Source organism: Theobroma cacao, chromosome 1 (assembly GCF_053813885.1).
Source record: "Theobroma cacao isolate CCN51 chromosome 1, ASM5381388v1, whole genome shotgun sequence".
Lineage (NCBI taxonomy): Eukaryota > Viridiplantae > Streptophyta > Magnoliopsida > Malvales > Malvaceae > Theobroma > Theobroma cacao.
This window is the reverse complement of record NC_142639.1, coordinates 1,006,601-1,022,080: the sequence shown is the minus strand read 5'-3', so window position 1 is coordinate 1,022,080 and position 15,480 is coordinate 1,006,601. Positions and strand designations below refer to the sequence as shown.

The following is a 15,480-nucleotide window of genomic DNA, read 5'->3' as shown; positions in this document are numbered from 1 at the left end:
ACCTGAGCTGTAAGATGCCCAGGGATTGAGCGGTTGAGAATTACTCGGTCTTTGCTCTTCAGTCTTTGAGGATATTTATTACAGAGTGCCAGCATCTGTCCACGACAATACTTCCTATATGTCCTTTTAAGAAGATTTTCTCTTCTTCGCAACCTATGGTGTCTGTCTATTTGTTTATTTACTTGGATTTTCCTTAGGTATACAATTGCCAGATGTTTGGCCATGGGACCATTGATGTTATAAGTAAGAGAATAGCTGGGTCATAAGCTAACTTCTGCAGCTTAAGGTGACCAGTGAGGCAAACACTGATTTTTCCTTTCAATTGAGAACTGTCCTTGTTGAAATATTTGCACCTTGTCTTCAGGGTGCAGAAATAGTGGCAAATGCCTTCTGTTAACTTCAGGCCACCTCTTGCTTTGAAATATGCAGAAGCCACAGGAATGCATATGGCACATTGATGCATATGAAATACGCTCTTAAAAGCTAAGGGACTTTTGCCTTGGTCCTGTCATATATTAATGCTCATCTTTGACTCTAAATTGGTATGTTTGCAGGAGATTCTTAACTTGATTTCATACTCATAGTTGAGTCTGATGAAAGCTAATGAATGCATCAAATTGGTTTTGAGCAGAGAAACGAATTCCTTCATAGCCTCAACTTTTTTTAAAGGGACCAAAAAAAAAAAAAAACCCTGTTCCTAAATTGTTGCCAGCCCTTCAAATAGTCAAATAGCTGTCTGCATCCTGCCTTTTGGGTGATTTTCCTCCCCAGCTAGCAAGGTCAAAAGAAAAGAAAAAGAACAAAAAGAGATCAATCAGCTCCAAAAAGATCAAGGTTTTCCGGTTTTACAAATTTCTGAAAATTCAACCTTTTATTTCAAGACAGATTTCCACAGGTATATACTTAAGCTCCCCCACCTCATATCAGCCACGCCTATGCCAATGCCAACTTGCCAAGCAAGCATCCCTCATGTCAGTTGATGATTGGCCTATGCATTGCAGCCTCAAACAAGATATCTCTTGGTAAGGACTGGGAACTATAAATTGAAGAATTAGAGCCAAAAAGTTCGTGTTGAAAAAGCTTGAGGGGGAGAGATAAGAGAAACGTATTGAAAACAGAAAAATGGCCTCTGCATCTCTCCTCAAGACTTCACCTGTGGTAGACAAGTCCGAGTGGGTTAGGGGTCAGACCCTTCGCCAACCTTCGGTTTCTGTCGTGAGGTGCCACCTGGTTGCTCCCTCTGGACTAACCGTGCGTGCCAGCTCATATGCCGATGAGCTTGTCAAGACTGCAGTAAGTGTTATAATTCTTAACCTCTTCTACAGCTTGGTTAAAAGTCAACGCTAATACTAGAATGAGTGAACGAAAAGAGAAATAATGGTGGTTTGAACACCGTTGCAAAGTACTTGCTTTTGAAGTTCTAAACCAGCATGGATTCTCACCAGGAAGTAGTAGCTACTTAGCTAGTAGGATAAGCTTTTAACAGCCAGAAACTGGGAATTTACTGAAAAACAATGGAACTTTTTTACTGATATGAAACTGTTGGGTGCTTGTAGAAAACTATTGCTTCTCCAGGCCGTGGAATTTTGGCCATGGATGAGTCCAACGCCACCTGTGGGAAACGTCTGGCCTCAATTGGGCTAGAGAACACTGAGGCTAACCGCCAAGCATACAGGACATTGCTGGTGTCAGCTCCTGGCCTTGGCCAGTACATCTCAGGCGCCATCCTCTTTGAGGAAACCCTCTACCAATCCACAACCGATGGCAAGAAAATGGTTGACGTTCTTGTTGAGCAGAACATAGTACCCGGTATCAAGGTCGACAAGGTAAGTCTCATCCCCCCCGCTGTAGATCTAATGCTAAGAAGTATCTGTTACTAAGAGCTTGATAATATGACTGCTACAGGGTCTTGTTCCACTGGCTGGCTCAAACAACGAGTCCTGGTGCCAAGGTCTTGACGGCCTCGCTCCACGTTCTGCTGCATACTACCAACAGGGAGCTCGTTTTGCAAAATGGTAAAATCTTTATTCATTTAGGCAGTTCATGTCAGAAAATTATTTCAGTTTTCCATTAGCATTTCCCTTGTGTTATGAATACAGCCAATGAGAAACTGCTTTTTGTTAAGACGTACTTTCAATTGTTAATTATAGGCGTACTGTGGTAAGCATTCCCAATGGACCATCTGAACTTGCCGTGAAGGAAGCAGCCTGGGGACTTGCTCGCTATGCTGCCATCTCTCAGGTAAGATGATATGAAATCTTATTGACGCACTGTCTTGATTACATTTTGTTGTATTAAATAATCGTTGGGTGTTTGGTCATGCAGGACAACGGATTGGTTCCAATTGTTGAGCCAGAGATCTTGCTTGATGGCGAACATGGAATCGATAGGACCTTCGAAGTAGCCAAAAAGGTGTGGGCGGAGGTTTTCTTCTACCTTGCCCAGAACAATGTGATGTTTGAAGGTATCCTCCTAAAGCCAAGCATGGTCACTCCAGGTGCAGAGTGCAAAGACAGGGCCACCCCTCAACAAGTTGCTGACTACACCCTGAGTCTCCTCCGCCAAAGAATCCCTCCAGCTGTCCCTGGAATCATGGTAATTAACTATACAATGTAAGTTCTTGCGCATGCCTACGGTGAAAACTTTGCAACTAATGGTGGATTGGTTGTGTTTTGGCAGTTTCTGTCTGGTGGGCAATCTGAAGTAGAGGCTACCTTGAACTTGAACGCAATGAACCAAGCTCCAAACCAATGGCATGTATCATTCTCGTACGCGAGAGCCCTTCAAAACACTTGCCTGAAGAAGTGGGGAGGCAGACCTGAGAACGTGAAGGAGGCTCAGGAAGCTCTGCTTGTCCGGGCTAAGGCCAACTCTCTTGCTCAACTTGGCAAGTACACTGGCGAGGGAGAGTCAGAGGAAGCCAAACAAGGCATGTTCGTCAAGGGTTATGTCTACTAAGGTTGTTCGAATCAAAATCCACAAAAGAAAACAGCACTGATGGTAAAATTATGAAATTATGTAGAAATGATGAAGAAGATCTTTGCTGCTATCCTCATAGCCAATGGACCATATTTTTGTTGATAACATGTATCTTCAACTTTATATAAATTTCCTGCAGTGAAAATTTAATTGAAAGAGCAGACTACCAATCTCTCTGTCATTGCTACTCTTTCTTCTTTTCCCCTTGTTCTTCTTCTTAATAATTATGCTAAAGCACCAAGATTAGACCAAACCATAGGCATAAATTGGAGCAAATGATTCTAAAGATCCAGCCTTGTGAGCAGATATTTCTGTTATGATAAATTTGTTCGTACTGTTATCCAATGATGGAAACTCTTACCTGTTTTAAGAAGTTGCTTCACCCACTTGTTGGCATCCATCCTCTCTGCTACTGTTGTCATCACCAGTGCTGGATCTTCTTCTCATCATCGTTATCGTCTTTTTTCTTGCCCATCTATATTTGATAAATATTTTTCATCCAACAACTTGCATCAATGATATAAGTCTGGTCACATGGACCATTTGCAACAATGAAGAGGTTGTCAGGTTGATATCAGACATTTGAATGGTATACATGGAAAAAGGATAAGAAAAGAGGAAATTGACTGTAAGTAAGGGATATTATTCGCTTGAGTTTTGGGTTGAGAGTATACAAGAGGAAGAGTAGTATTGGCAATGCCTTTCATCATGAGCACCAACATACATAAGATCAAGGTTAAAGTGATCAATTCTCACATTTAAGCATTTTTGCCATACATAAACGTGTACAAGAGGACAAGTAATACTGGCAATGCCTTTCATAATAAGCGCCTAAACATCTTTTGAGAAGGTAACATACATGAGATCAAGGTTAAAATGATCAATTCTCAGCCATACATGTTTACATGTAAGTCCTACCTGTGCCCTTGCATTGAGACAACCACAAGTCCATGTTTTCTATGATCTGTTGCCTGACTTTGTGAACTGCGTCAGGGGAACTGCAGTTCTGAGCATTACCTGAAAAGAAAAAAATAAAAATCACAACTTAAGAGAATACGGCAGCAGAGTTCATAAGTGCCACACAAAGCAAGCACATAATTGACTTAAGAATATGTGCTTAAGTCTTGAAGATATGGAGTTTTCTTAATATAGTTTAGATGACAATAGCAATAAACAAATTCTTACCTTCAATGCTTAGGGGCGATTGGGGACATCCTCGCATATCAGTTCCATGGCCACAATTATGACAAGTAATGATGTAGGAAGGCACTGGAAGTGGAATGTTCCAGAGGAAGTTATTAGAGAGTGAAATAGGACAACAAAGTGAATTACAATGAAGTCATTGATCAACATTATACACCTGATAAGTGATTTCTAGATAATCTCAAAACTAAACTTAGCCTTTTTCTCACTAAGTGGAATTGGCTCCATGGGGAAACTAGGCCCAGCTATCATCAACAGGTAGCCTATTAGACATCTAGGTGTTTACTGCCATACCATCCACATTGTCATATCGAGCAAATACAAAGGAAGAGCTTCTCATAAAGCCTCTTCTTTTAATTGGAAGCTCGGTATTCATCAAAGTAATTGGTAATAATATAAGAAGCTTACTATCTGGGGACGATGTCTGTTTGGATGCATGACGCCATGGATCCTGTGAGCCATTTGTAAAAATGATTTTTGAACCTGCAAATTTATATTTTTGTAAAAAGAAGTGAATAGTCTATGAATGAAAGTTATTGATTGCAATAGCAGGAGCATGAGAATATAGTGAAAAAAAAATCTAAACCATTATTGTTAATTATTTAATCATTTAGCCCTCAAATGCTAAAGAAATCATCCATCTCTTTTAACTTTGAGCTAATGTTTTTCTCTCTCAGAAATATAATCACTCCTTTTCTTTCACATATAACATACTTAATCTGTTTTTGACTTATGTAAATCCCAAAAATATTAGCTGAAAATGAATGAATAAAACCACAAATCAAGCTCAACAGAGGGCTTCAGTGTACGAAGATAGATAATCCATTTCCGTGAAATGAAATCAAGAAATGATCTTTGACATTAAGAAGCATTCATTCTGATATAAGCGCATCTAGGTAAAGAATACCCTGGCGATTTTGTGCATGTGTGCGACAGTTTATCAATGTGTGCTGCACCTCTGTTGGCATGAGAATAGCATATGAAGACAGGTACGAGCAAGCCTGTGTTTGCAGGTGGTTGAAAGGGGGGTGTGGTGCATGTGAGAGAGGAAAATCATATGTAGCTAGCTAGAAGAAACGAAGCTATTCTGGAGCAGCAGTTGCTATGGGGAAGACCAAAGAAGGGAAAGAATCAAGTTTTTACCGCTAGAAGGCTAAATATTTATGTAAAAGATATAGTAAAATTCATGTTGAAGAAAAGGCAGAAAAACAAGAAGGTAATGTTTTAACCTGCAATTTTTGTGCCTCCATAGTATATATTTGTCACATCAACTTCTGGGTAGATGCCCTCTCCGAAGACATTCTTGCAAAGATCTAAGTGGTATCTGCCATGTTTGAGCAATTCATTTGTATAATCAGACATGCACAAAAGCATACAAAAGGAACAAATATAACTATAGGCATTTAGCAATTTGACAAAAATATGGAAAGCAGAAATACAGACACAGAAAGCAATATTAGTATATATTACATAACATGATATTCAAACACATACTTTGTATCAACTTTTGGAGAGCGAATGCTATCATTTGAGGGTGCCACCTGGAAATATGCAACTTCAGTACAAACTTGAAACCACCAAAGTCGATCAGAACTACCTTCAGTAACAGCAGTGTTCTTCAAGTGTTTCTGATTATATGTTTCAACACTGACACCAAAACTTCCAACATAATACTCTTTGACATATTTGGCATAGGCAGCCTGCATGAGGTATAGGAAATGATTTCCCCACAAATCATAGTCTCGATTAATAACAACAAAGAGAAATTCATACTCTCAGAGAACTGTAAAGAAGCATAATGAGAAAGAGGAACATACCACCAAATCCTCTCCAGCCTTTTTTGCTTCAACAAGAGGGGTGCATAACTTATCTGGATTTCCATATTGGAACTGCAAGTTTAAAAACTTTAAGATCATATTTGAGCAAAAGTAATAGAGAGTGAAAGCAATATACAAGAAAGCAAATCTACCGCTATAACAGCTGCATCTGCCAGAAAATAGAGGAAATCACCATCAATCTCAAGCTGGAAACAAAAACAAAATGTAAGCATCAAGATTAGAACATGACAATTAAAAAGAACCTCATCCCTTTGCAGTTTAAGGAGAGGGTGTCCCCTATGGAGAACTAAAAGGAAAGAAGATTCTACCTCAGCTGCGCCAAACAGTGTCTTTAGTTCTTTTCCATTTGATGGAAGTCTTTGATCAACAAGTTGAGTAGTTTCTTGTAACGCAGCTTTGCATTCGGGACCAGCTGACTCACCAATCTGCACATGGGAGAGGGTTAAAATAAGGAGAATGGAGGTGACAAGGAAGTCCAGAACTGAAGGGAGAATAAGGATATGGAACTAAAAGACCAAGTATGCAAGCAGATATTTAAAGGATGTAGAACCACCTAATCTCATCACATTTTCACAACTGGATTTCCCAAATATAAAGTCATATTAAAACAAACTAAAACAACTATATCTCCCTATTCCTATGTTTAACCTACAAAGAAAACTAATTGTAAATATTAGTTTACAGGTATTTGCGAACACTTAATCAGTTGACAGATTAATAGTAAAATGTAACACATAAAAGTGGGATGAAGCGTGCATCAATCTCTTACCTGCTTATCAAATTCAGTGAAGTTGTAAACAGCAAGAACAACTGCAGAACTTGCCAGGCTTCCACATGTTAAATGAGGAAACTTAAGACGAAACCACGCACTAAGAGCACCAGAGTATGAAATACCAAAAACAAACCATGGATTCTCAGCATCTGTTTTATTCAGCTTCAAGTTTAAGGATTCCTACAAAATGGAAGCACCATCAAACAAAAATAACAAATTAGGTAGCCACTAATATGATCACATTGAATTCGGTTCATCTCAAAAACCCACTAAGACAACACCAGGCAAGTTAACAGTGGCATTAAATTGAAAGAAAATCACATTATCAAGTCTCTTAACAATGAAAAAAGGAAAAAAAATTACCTGATACCATTGACGAAAAATAGCCAAGTCAAACAGAGACTGCTTAGATGAAAGATATCTCAAATTTTCCGTTGTATGTGATTTAAAAGGAGTGCTTTTCCCATAGTAACGATGCTCAAGTGAAACAACAGCTGCCCCAAACTTCTTTGCCAAAATCTGAAACCCCCACCGAAAAATAAAAGATTACACCCTTTGTTCCAAAATCTAATCATTTTTCACTGTACGAAATTTGGGGTTAAAAAGAATTAGAACTTACGCTGATATAGTCATTGGCTATGCCATTGCACGACGATTCCCCACAAAGTTTTAAGAAAATTGGTCCATCAGGAACTTGAAAGTAGTCAAGGAATTCATAGTAACGCTGCTTAAATTGACGATGATCCTACCACAAAAAAATAGAATTAATTTAACATTTATTAAGTAAAGAGAAATTAAAAATTTACCTAATTTCAGCGAATTAATGAAATTTCATGAATGCAATAAAAAAAAAGAGTTGGAAACTTCGGAATAAAGCAATGAAATTGAAGAAGACAAGAAAGTGAGAGAATTACGTAAGGGGAGTAGTGATCGAGAGTCTGATCGAACCAGAGTTCTTTAGTGGTTAAGTAATTGCTATTTCCAGACAAGCGGTCAAGCAAAGCACGTCTCGTCACGAACCCATGGGCGAAGCCCGACAGAGCCACAAGAAATAGAAACCAGACCGACGCGACAGCTTCGGACAGCCTCATGGTCGCCGTTGCCCGTCCCCAGTTCGGAACCAAACGTCGAGTGTTCTTAGTTTCTTAACAACTTGGAGAACGACTGTTGTTGCTATTGTTCTGTTAAGAGATAGCGTTGAAGGAGAACACCAGATTAGACAAGCGCGGGGCTTCGACACGAAACATGATTGCTGTTATCCTACTCAACACACGTGATTTGATTTTCAATATTTTAATGCATTTTTAATATTTCAATTACCAATCCTATCATTCGAAGAATAAAATATTTATTTAGATGTTGATATTTTTCATGATTTTTTCACTTGATGTAAGAGTGAAATTGTTATCATAGCACAAGTATTTGATTGATTCGATTGATTTTATTTTTAAAATTTTAATAATAAAATTAATTTAATTTTAAAAATAATAATTAAAAATAAAAAAATAACTGAAATTGATTTATCTCAATTAATTAGGTTGATTATTTTGATTGGAATGGAGATCTTTTGAGATATATTTTAATTATTAATAATAATATTTTTATATAATATATTTTTCACATATTTTTTAGATATATTGTAGAATATAAATAATATATAATATATTTTTAAAAATATATTATTAATGGTCAATTTTTCATTGATTCAATTCTAAATTTTAAATATTAAAATCACTAAAATAATTGAATACATTATCCTTCTTGATCAATTAATTATTGAAATCGAAACAATAGACTCAAATTAATAAAAAAATCAATTAAAATGAACTAGATAGACCATATTCACAACTTAATTCATCCAATTATTATCGACCCTGATGACATTGATCAACAATGAAAAGCTTTAAGGCACGTTATCAATCAATCATCCACCAAAAATATTGAGTGTTTTTTTTTTTTGTTTAAATTGAAAGAAGAGGAATTCGAACATATTCTTTTTAAATTAAGATCATGTATCATTCAATGAACTAAATGCTCAAATGCATACTATATGATTATCTTTTCAGGACAAAAACACCAGAAATGATCATGTTGGATGATTACCAAGGCATAACTCTTCAAGCATGGAATCTCAAGCATCAACCACAGACTCCCCAATGCCGGTGTTTACAACATTCGCAAGCAAAACTTAACAAAAAAATGACAAGATTGCTGCATGAATCCTTTTGCAGTGGATTACATTCTTTTGCTTTGCAGTATGAACTATGAAAGCTGTTCTGAGAATCTATTCTAAACAAACTAGGCCAGTTGAAGGGGACGCCAAGGAGAGGATAGGCTGACCGGCTATGCAGCAGTTGATGTCAAGTAAAACCGAGGGCCTCCAGGCTTCTGGCTTCCATATGAAATTTAACCAACTAGGAACCAGGTCTCCTACTCATACTCATCATCTCTGCTGTTTTACAACAGCGAATTATTGTTCCTTCAGACAGAGAAACAGGCATCAGATGTATATTTTGCAAGCTTATGAAAACAATATGAGATGTATAGTTTTATTCCTGAATGATTGCGCAGTGTAGGCGGACCTACATGTGCAAGCAGAAATGCAATGACTGTATTAAGTTCAGAACAAAGCTGTCGCATTATGAACTTCAGGAATGTACTGTTCCTGAATTTAATCCCGCAGTTCAAGTTGTAAATCAAAGACAGAAATGTTTGTGAAAATTTTCAAGTTTCCTTAAATGTTTGTGAACTTCTGGGTTTGATACTACAATCTTATTTGAAAGGTCATATAATCCTGATATATAGGTTTATGTCTTTTCATTCATCGAAACAAAAGGCATGCCTATTGCACATGAATGAAATTTTGAGGGCTTCCAAACAAGACAGCTTCTCAATCTCAGCCCATAATGAGTTAATACAGATATTACACCAACATCTGTTGAAAGAACAAGATCACGTGTTTCAAATGCTGAGAAAAGAACGGAAGAAGTTTGGTATATAGGTATATTAATAGTAAACATTGATCTAACCTGATTGTTTGAGGCTTGACCATGTATTCGATGAGGCTTCATATTCAAATCTATCATTTTAGTATCCATTTTGACATGACCATCAGCATTAGCATCTACCAATTGAACAGAAGAGACCTTGTGATTTTGTTGGCTCTCTCCCACTGTTGGTTTAACTGGCTGATTTTGGCCTCTTCTGGTCTCACCAGGATCCACTGGTTGTGAAGCTGGGTCCTCAACATTACCAGGTTTATCCCCTGGAAACTGCATTAAAACCGAAGCAATAAAATTCCAAGGGCATATTTAAACTCCAGGAGGAACAAATGATGCAATTGTCTTCAAAGATAAGTGACAAACCTCTACTCTCTGTCTAAATAGAAGATATCTTGCATGAGTTCTTTTACCTCCAACATGTACAATCATATCACATTGCAAACAAAGGGAACTTCCATCTATCTCGCAGTAAAAGAAAGCTACATGGACATTTCAAGGCATGAACATAAGTTGAACAAACTTCTATAAAACCTGATAAAGCAGCAGGTCAATAATTAAAGGAAAAGCAAAAGACACCTGCATACCAGGTGCATTTTCACATATGTCACAGAGAGGAACATCACTGGGATTTGCCAGCCCGACCCGGACATGCCGGCTAGCAAGCTTATTGCACATGTGGACCTGCCAGACCGATCAATAGTTCAAAGCAAAGCTTCGATTTCCCAGGACAACTTAGAACAATAAAAGAATTCTAATTCCACTTCTAAACAAGTTTGAAGAACACATGCAAAGGAAGTGTTTGACAAGAAATTAAATAAATTATACCAATCTATTTGTCATAAAAACACAATCTTTTACTCTTCGACATGAAGAAAAGACTCAAAGTATTCGTTAGACTAAGACTATTCATCAAATTTTAGAATTGCAGCCAAGAATTTAGAGAAAGATCAATCTGAACAATTGCTTATGCTAGCCGCGGTACAGAAGAAACCGCATAAGGAAAAAGATTCAATCTTCAAGAAGAAAAGAGGGGCCTTAAATTGGGGTTAATAAAAAAAAAAAACCAAATATCAAGCAGTTAATAGTTAGAAACAATTGGACTAGCAAGCAACTATGAGAAAAATCCTGCCTCCTACAAAGAAGAAGAATAGGCCACAATAATCCCACATGGGGTCCAGTTAACAGCTAAAAGAAACACCCCAAGATAGTTACAAGAAGAAAAACAAGAATCAATTCAAGAAAGAAGGCAAAAAGAATGAAAGAAAGAACTAACAAACCTTTTCATCACAGGCGCGGCAAAGAGCAGCCTCATCGGCAGCACAGAAGACAATAGCAGCAGCACTTTCACAAGAGTCACAAAGGGTACGCATAATTCTCTCTCACTCTCATCCTCTCCCAATCAACCAACAAAGATATCCATCTTCCTTTCACATAACAAAACGTCCCAGAAACCAAAAAAAAGAAAAGAAAAGAAAGAACCAACAACCCAACTAAAAAACAAACGAACACAACTTGTTTCTATAATCAAATGAAATGATAAGCAGAGGCAGCTGTTGTTGTTGTTGTTGTTGAGGTTAGTTGGTGATAATGATGATGATGGGAAGGACTAGGATTGGTGATAGGGGAGAAAAAAAAGATTTTTTTTTCTTGGATGTTAGAAGAGATTAGAGAAGGGTGGGGAAAATGTGGGGGATTTAATAAGCAGGCAACAAAGACATAACAAATGAATGAGAGAGAGAGAGAGCTGGAGAGTGGTGAGTGGAGGTGTGTTTTGTTTGGCCGACTTTTTGGTTTGGTTCATTTGGTATTTGCTCGCTTGATTGACACCACAAGTTTTTCCAAAGAGAGTCTTGGCTTTTGGCAATTGTGGGGTTGAGAACGTCTCTTGCTTTAATCTTGCCCACCAGTCACATATCTGCTTTGGGACCCAGCTTTCTTCCCCACCCCTTCCCACTTTCCAGTTAACTTTGGTTTGGTTTCTTTCCTAGCTTTCTTTTTGCTGCTTCTGGAAGCCTAGCCATCCACAAAGCATCTGACCTTTCTCTCTCTCCCTCTCTCTCTCTCTGTAAGAGTATTCTGTACCAATTTGGTTCCACAATTTACTCCCCCTCGTGATTAAAGTTGCTGATAGCCTGATACCTGATACAGGAGGCATATCTTGTTTCCATGATTGTTGTACCCAACCTCCCTGTTCTTTTTTCTTGTTGTACCCAAATCAAAATTTCTCTACTACTAACTTCTAGTTTGAAGTTGTTCAAACTTTGAACACCTTCCAGTAAGACAAGTTCACAAGTTTTGATTTGTCTTCACCTACACAGGGAGTGTTCAATTTAGTACCTACTAGAAAGCTGACTAACACTGCATGCGTATTACTTATATTCGAAAACAAAATAGTTTCCTGAACTTGTTGAATACTTATACCGTCTCCTTGCTATGATTGATTGGTCATGGATGAGGTTCAACAAGTAATAAATGAAAATAAAAAAATAAAAAAAAGGTTGCAGGTGGCAGAAATCATCATTTGGAACACCAATAATTCTCTTATTTAAATTTAATGTCTTAACAATTGAGATTCTTTTCTTTTTACTACTTTTTCTCTATAATTTATGGTTAAATGTTGTCAGAGTTGGTGGTTGATGGACAATTTATTATTAATTTATTCAAACAAGACAGATAGTATTATTCTCTCATGTCTTTGATTAGTAAAAAAGGAGCAGCAATTTTTTCACATTTGATCTTAGTTCACCTGGCTTCAAGTAGTGAATACAATGTATTCTTTGAACATTTATCAAATAAACTTTAGCATTGGGGTTCTTTAATTAATGGTGTTCTTTCATGCATATCCACATAGAAAAGAAAAAACCAACAATGAAAATCCAAAATAAAACCCTTTGCTTCATTGAGGAAGCAAGCACATCTCACCACAACAAATGGACGATGGCCAATGAATGGCCAGTTCAATCAGTATACCACTACATATAGTACTATTATTTATGAGATCAGATGGGGCTAATGTAATCTTATGCTTGTTGGCTTGGAGGATAGACAGCTTGCAAAAATAAAGAATTTTTTTTAAGATCATAGTTAGATTTAGATATTTCGTATAATTGTATCATACTTAAATATTATTCTTGTATCGTTTTAACGGATTGTGTATAAAATTTTAAGATTTAATTATATAAAAATGAGCCAAAGTCATAACTGAGTATTATATTTACCTGGATTCACTGGTCTTGTCTTCGATTGAACCATCATAAATCTAACAAAGTTTTGATGATATTCACAAGAATATTTGCAGCAATTATCCATCTGATAAACTATATCAGCTGACTGCTATTCATCTCTGGGATGGTTAGCAGAGGGTAATGGTGAATTTGATAAGCCTTCACCTTGAGAAGAAATTTCCTCCACAAAAATCAACATGATCAAACAGAGTGAAATAGATTTTTTTGTTGATGTAATAATTGACTTCATTGAATCAAAATGAAGTGAATTTGGAGAAACCTGAATTGCACATTTCAGTTGGAAGATATTTGTTTCTGTGATTCTGTGGTGTCCATTTTTCCTCCCACCTTCCTTTTGATTGGTGCTGTCCACAATTTTGCCCTGCCACAAAATGAATAGCTGACGAAATCAAATTTGAAAATTGAGTTGGAAATCTGATGGAATGGTTGTAGTGGTAAGAAAGCATGAATCAGAAGAATCGCGAATTCTACATCATTTGTGTACTAAAATGAAACTAGATATTTAAGAAGTCACTTTATTTTTAATTTGCAAGGTGATTTTTAGGAGATAAAACCATGAATCTAATGAGATATGGACCGTGACAGCAACAAAGCAAATATTTTGTCATAGAATGAAAATTGTTTTATAACAAAAAAGCAGCAGCTGCTGCAAAATTGACATTTCACAGATAACAGTGGCAGCTGGCCCTGCCAAGGCAGAACATGGCAAACTCTTGCCTTAGTTTTTTACAGAATCATTTCTTTCATCCTTTTGATCTATCAGAGGCCATATTTCCAATTTTGATACAATCAGAGGCCTCATCTAGGCTTAAAGGGTGTATATATTACATAGGGATTACAACTCAATTCTCAACAAACTTATTAAATACTAAAACCAATACAATTTCTTCAGAAGAACCAAGACACCAGACCATATAAGACCTGTAAAACAATTGCAAGCATAGAATAGCAGAAAAGAAAAGTGAAGTTGTTCACATTGTTTTCTTTTTGTGCAATTCAAAATGAGATGTTCAACATGTCCATGCTCAAGCTCTCCATCATCACATTTTCCATGAATCCACAATTAGCTGGTGCAGCCTTCTTGAAACTGCTTAGCCTTGGCTTGAATGAGCAGGGGGAGAGAGGGAGGATGGGGATGTTCTCACAGTTGCAGAGCTCAATCATGTACCCATCTGGGTCATGGAAGAACACCTGATCAACCCTATTCCCATCATCTTCAACCACAGCTGTGACATACTTCATTCCCATCTCTTGCAGCCTCCTCTTGACAAGGCCAACATCTGTGCACTGTCATCACAAACCATTTCAAGAAAAACTTGTCACAATCATCATCGTATCAACTCCCTACTAAGCTAGCTGCTACTGTAAATCAAATCTGCAGGTTGGGTTTCCGAAAAGATTCAGTTTGAATTCATATATTATACCTGGAAGGATATGTGATTGTCCTTGGGATTAATTGGCCGTGGTTCAACAATGGTGTCAAAATCATCAATCGCTGGATTCTCGATTAAGTGTATCCCAATGCCATAGTTATATAACCTGCACAAGATCAGGTAGACCGGTCATTTTAACATCTTACTGCAAACAAAAGGCGAAAATCTCCTGTTTCATTGAAAAGAGAATGAAGGCTAGCTAGACCACTAAGCTTACCAAGCTCCATTAAACTTGAAAGACGAGGGGCGTTTGATGAGAACAAAGCCCAAGACTTCTTCATAGAACCGCACGGAATCCCAAACTGATCTACACAACAACGAGACATGATTCAATGAGAGAAGTGGCAGTGCCTCGCAGTTGTTTACTTCCTCGATCTCCATCATGTTTTCACACTCCTTCCTTAACACTTTTGCTTCTTCCTTTTTTCTCTACTTCCTCACTCGTTTGCACCCTGCATGACAAGGTTACTGCCTAGTGGTCCTTTTATAAAGCAATATTTGGGGAACCATCTCAATCCTAAATTCAAATATTCAACTAATTGTGAGGAACTTTCCTAGCAAATTCTCTTATTCCCAATCACACGCATAGCCATTAGAGAAATTGTCTGGTTACCTATTATTGGACATCACTTTTAATTTTCATTTTTGGGTTAAAAATATTAATATAACCATATAACTTCTTTGCTTAAAAATTTTATGATTTTAAATACCTTTATCTTACATTAAGAATTTGGGTTTTTCATTTAGAGTATAAAATTGAAAACATGATATAAAATTATAAAAAAAAAAAAAAAAACACCAACTACGCTTTAAAGGTGTCTATTGATTTTATAGAATTATGTCATATAACTAAAGATTTTTATTAAAATTTCACCAAACTTATTATTTAAGTCAAACTCAAAGTTGTTGAAGGATTATAACTTTTATCAATTATTCTAATCTATATTCAAATTTAAACTCTCATTATCATCTGAATTATAAAAAAAAAAGGGTATTTATAATTATATT

The 15,480-nt window shown here is 36.9% G+C and overlaps 4 protein-coding genes across 4 annotated transcripts; 1 reads left to right on the top strand and 3 right to left on the bottom strand.

Annotated features, from left to right (window-relative positions):
• Positions 1-1,063: 1,063 nt before the first annotated feature.
• On the top strand, positions 1,064-3,160 carry LOC18610808 (fructose-bisphosphate aldolase 1, chloroplastic-like). Its single transcript, XM_007046685.3, has 6 exons — positions 1,064-1,293; positions 1,557-1,826; positions 1,906-2,015; positions 2,151-2,241; positions 2,326-2,595; positions 2,680-3,160. The coding sequence occupies exons 1-6, from the start codon at positions 1,123-1,125 to the stop codon at positions 2,956-2,958; spliced, it is 1,191 nt and encodes a 396-aa protein (XP_007046747.3). The 5' UTR covers positions 1,064-1,122; the 3' UTR covers positions 2,959-3,160.
• A 441-nt stretch (positions 3,161-3,601) lies between these two features.
• Positions 3,602-8,062, bottom strand: LOC18610807 (putative serine protease EDA2). The gene is made up of 12 exons (XM_007046684.3): positions 7,707-8,062; positions 7,412-7,537; positions 7,156-7,311; positions 6,790-6,972; positions 6,329-6,445; positions 6,152-6,205; positions 6,000-6,071; positions 5,677-5,882; positions 5,412-5,506; positions 4,591-4,665; positions 4,165-4,248; positions 3,602-3,996 (listed from the first exon to the last, which is right to left on the bottom strand). The coding sequence occupies exons 1-12, from the start codon at positions 7,881-7,883 to the stop codon at positions 3,881-3,883; spliced, it is 1,461 nt and encodes a 486-aa protein (XP_007046746.3). The 5' UTR covers positions 7,884-8,062; the 3' UTR covers positions 3,602-3,880.
• An 813-nt stretch (positions 8,063-8,875) lies between these two features.
• Positions 8,876-11,677, bottom strand: LOC18610806 (B-box zinc finger protein 18-like). Its single transcript, XM_007046683.3, has 5 exons — positions 11,072-11,677; positions 10,379-10,475; positions 10,158-10,273; positions 9,822-10,064; positions 8,876-9,271 (listed from the first exon to the last, which is right to left on the bottom strand). Exons 1-5 carry the CDS (start codon positions 11,162-11,164, stop codon positions 9,263-9,265), a joined length of 558 nt encoding a protein of 185 aa, XP_007046745.3. The 5' UTR covers positions 11,165-11,677; the 3' UTR covers positions 8,876-9,262.
• Positions 11,678-13,638: 1,961 nt separating this feature from the next.
• On the bottom strand, positions 13,639-14,942 carry LOC18610805 (glyoxylase I 4-like). The gene is made up of 3 exons (XM_018128818.2): positions 14,690-14,942; positions 14,464-14,578; positions 13,639-14,326 (listed from the first exon to the last, which is right to left on the bottom strand). Exons 1-3 carry the CDS (start codon positions 14,854-14,856, stop codon positions 14,036-14,038), a joined length of 573 nt encoding a protein of 190 aa, XP_017984307.2. The 5' UTR covers positions 14,857-14,942; the 3' UTR covers positions 13,639-14,035.
• Between the last annotated feature and the right edge of the window lie 538 nt (positions 14,943-15,480).

Excerpts from the sequence above, each read along its gene's own strand:
- LOC18610808 (XM_007046685.3), top strand. The coding sequence starts at position 1,123 with ATGGCCTCTGCATCTCTCCTCAAGACTTCACCTGTGGTAGACAAGTCC. Across the intron at positions 1,294-1,556 it reads ATGAGCTTGTCAAGACTGCA|AAAACTATTGCTTCTCCAGG; the intron begins GTAAGTGTTATA and ends GGGTGCTTGTAG. Across the intron at positions 2,242-2,325 it reads GCTATGCTGCCATCTCTCAG|GACAACGGATTGGTTCCAAT; the intron begins GTAAGATGATAT and ends TTGGTCATGCAG.
- LOC18610807 (XM_007046684.3), bottom strand. The coding sequence starts at position 7,883 with ATGAGGCTGTCCGAAGCTGTCGCGTCGGTCTGGTTTCTATTTCTTGTG. Across the intron at positions 7,538-7,706 it reads TCGATCACTACTCCCCTTAC|GATCATCGTCAATTTAAGCA; the intron begins GTAATTCTCTCA and ends TTTTTGTGGTAG. Across the intron at positions 3,997-4,164 it reads ATCGCCCCTAAGCATTGAAG|GTAATGCTCAGAACTGCAGT; the intron begins GTAAGAATTTGT and ends TTTTCTTTTCAG.
- LOC18610806 (XM_007046683.3), bottom strand. The coding sequence starts at position 11,164 with ATGCGTACCCTTTGTGACTCTTGTGAAAGTGCTGCTGCTATTGTCTTC. Across the intron at positions 10,476-11,071 it reads GCCGCGCCTGTGATGAAAAG|GTCCACATGTGCAATAAGCT; the intron begins GTTTGTTAGTTC and ends TCGGTCTGGCAG. Across the intron at positions 10,065-10,157 it reads TATTTAGACAGAGAGTAGAG|TTTCCAGGGGATAAACCTGG; the intron begins GTTTGTCACTTA and ends GTTTTAATGCAG.
- LOC18610805 (XM_018128818.2), bottom strand. The coding sequence starts at position 14,856 with ATGATGGAGATCGAGGAAGTAAACAACTGCGAGGCACTGCCACTTCTC. Across the intron at positions 14,579-14,689 it reads TTCAAGTTTAATGGAGCTTG|GTTATATAACTATGGCATTG; the intron begins GTAAGCTTAGTG and ends GATCTTGTGCAG. Across the intron at positions 14,327-14,463 it reads ACAATCACATATCCTTCCAG|TGCACAGATGTTGGCCTTGT; the intron begins GTATAATATATG and ends TTGTGATGACAG.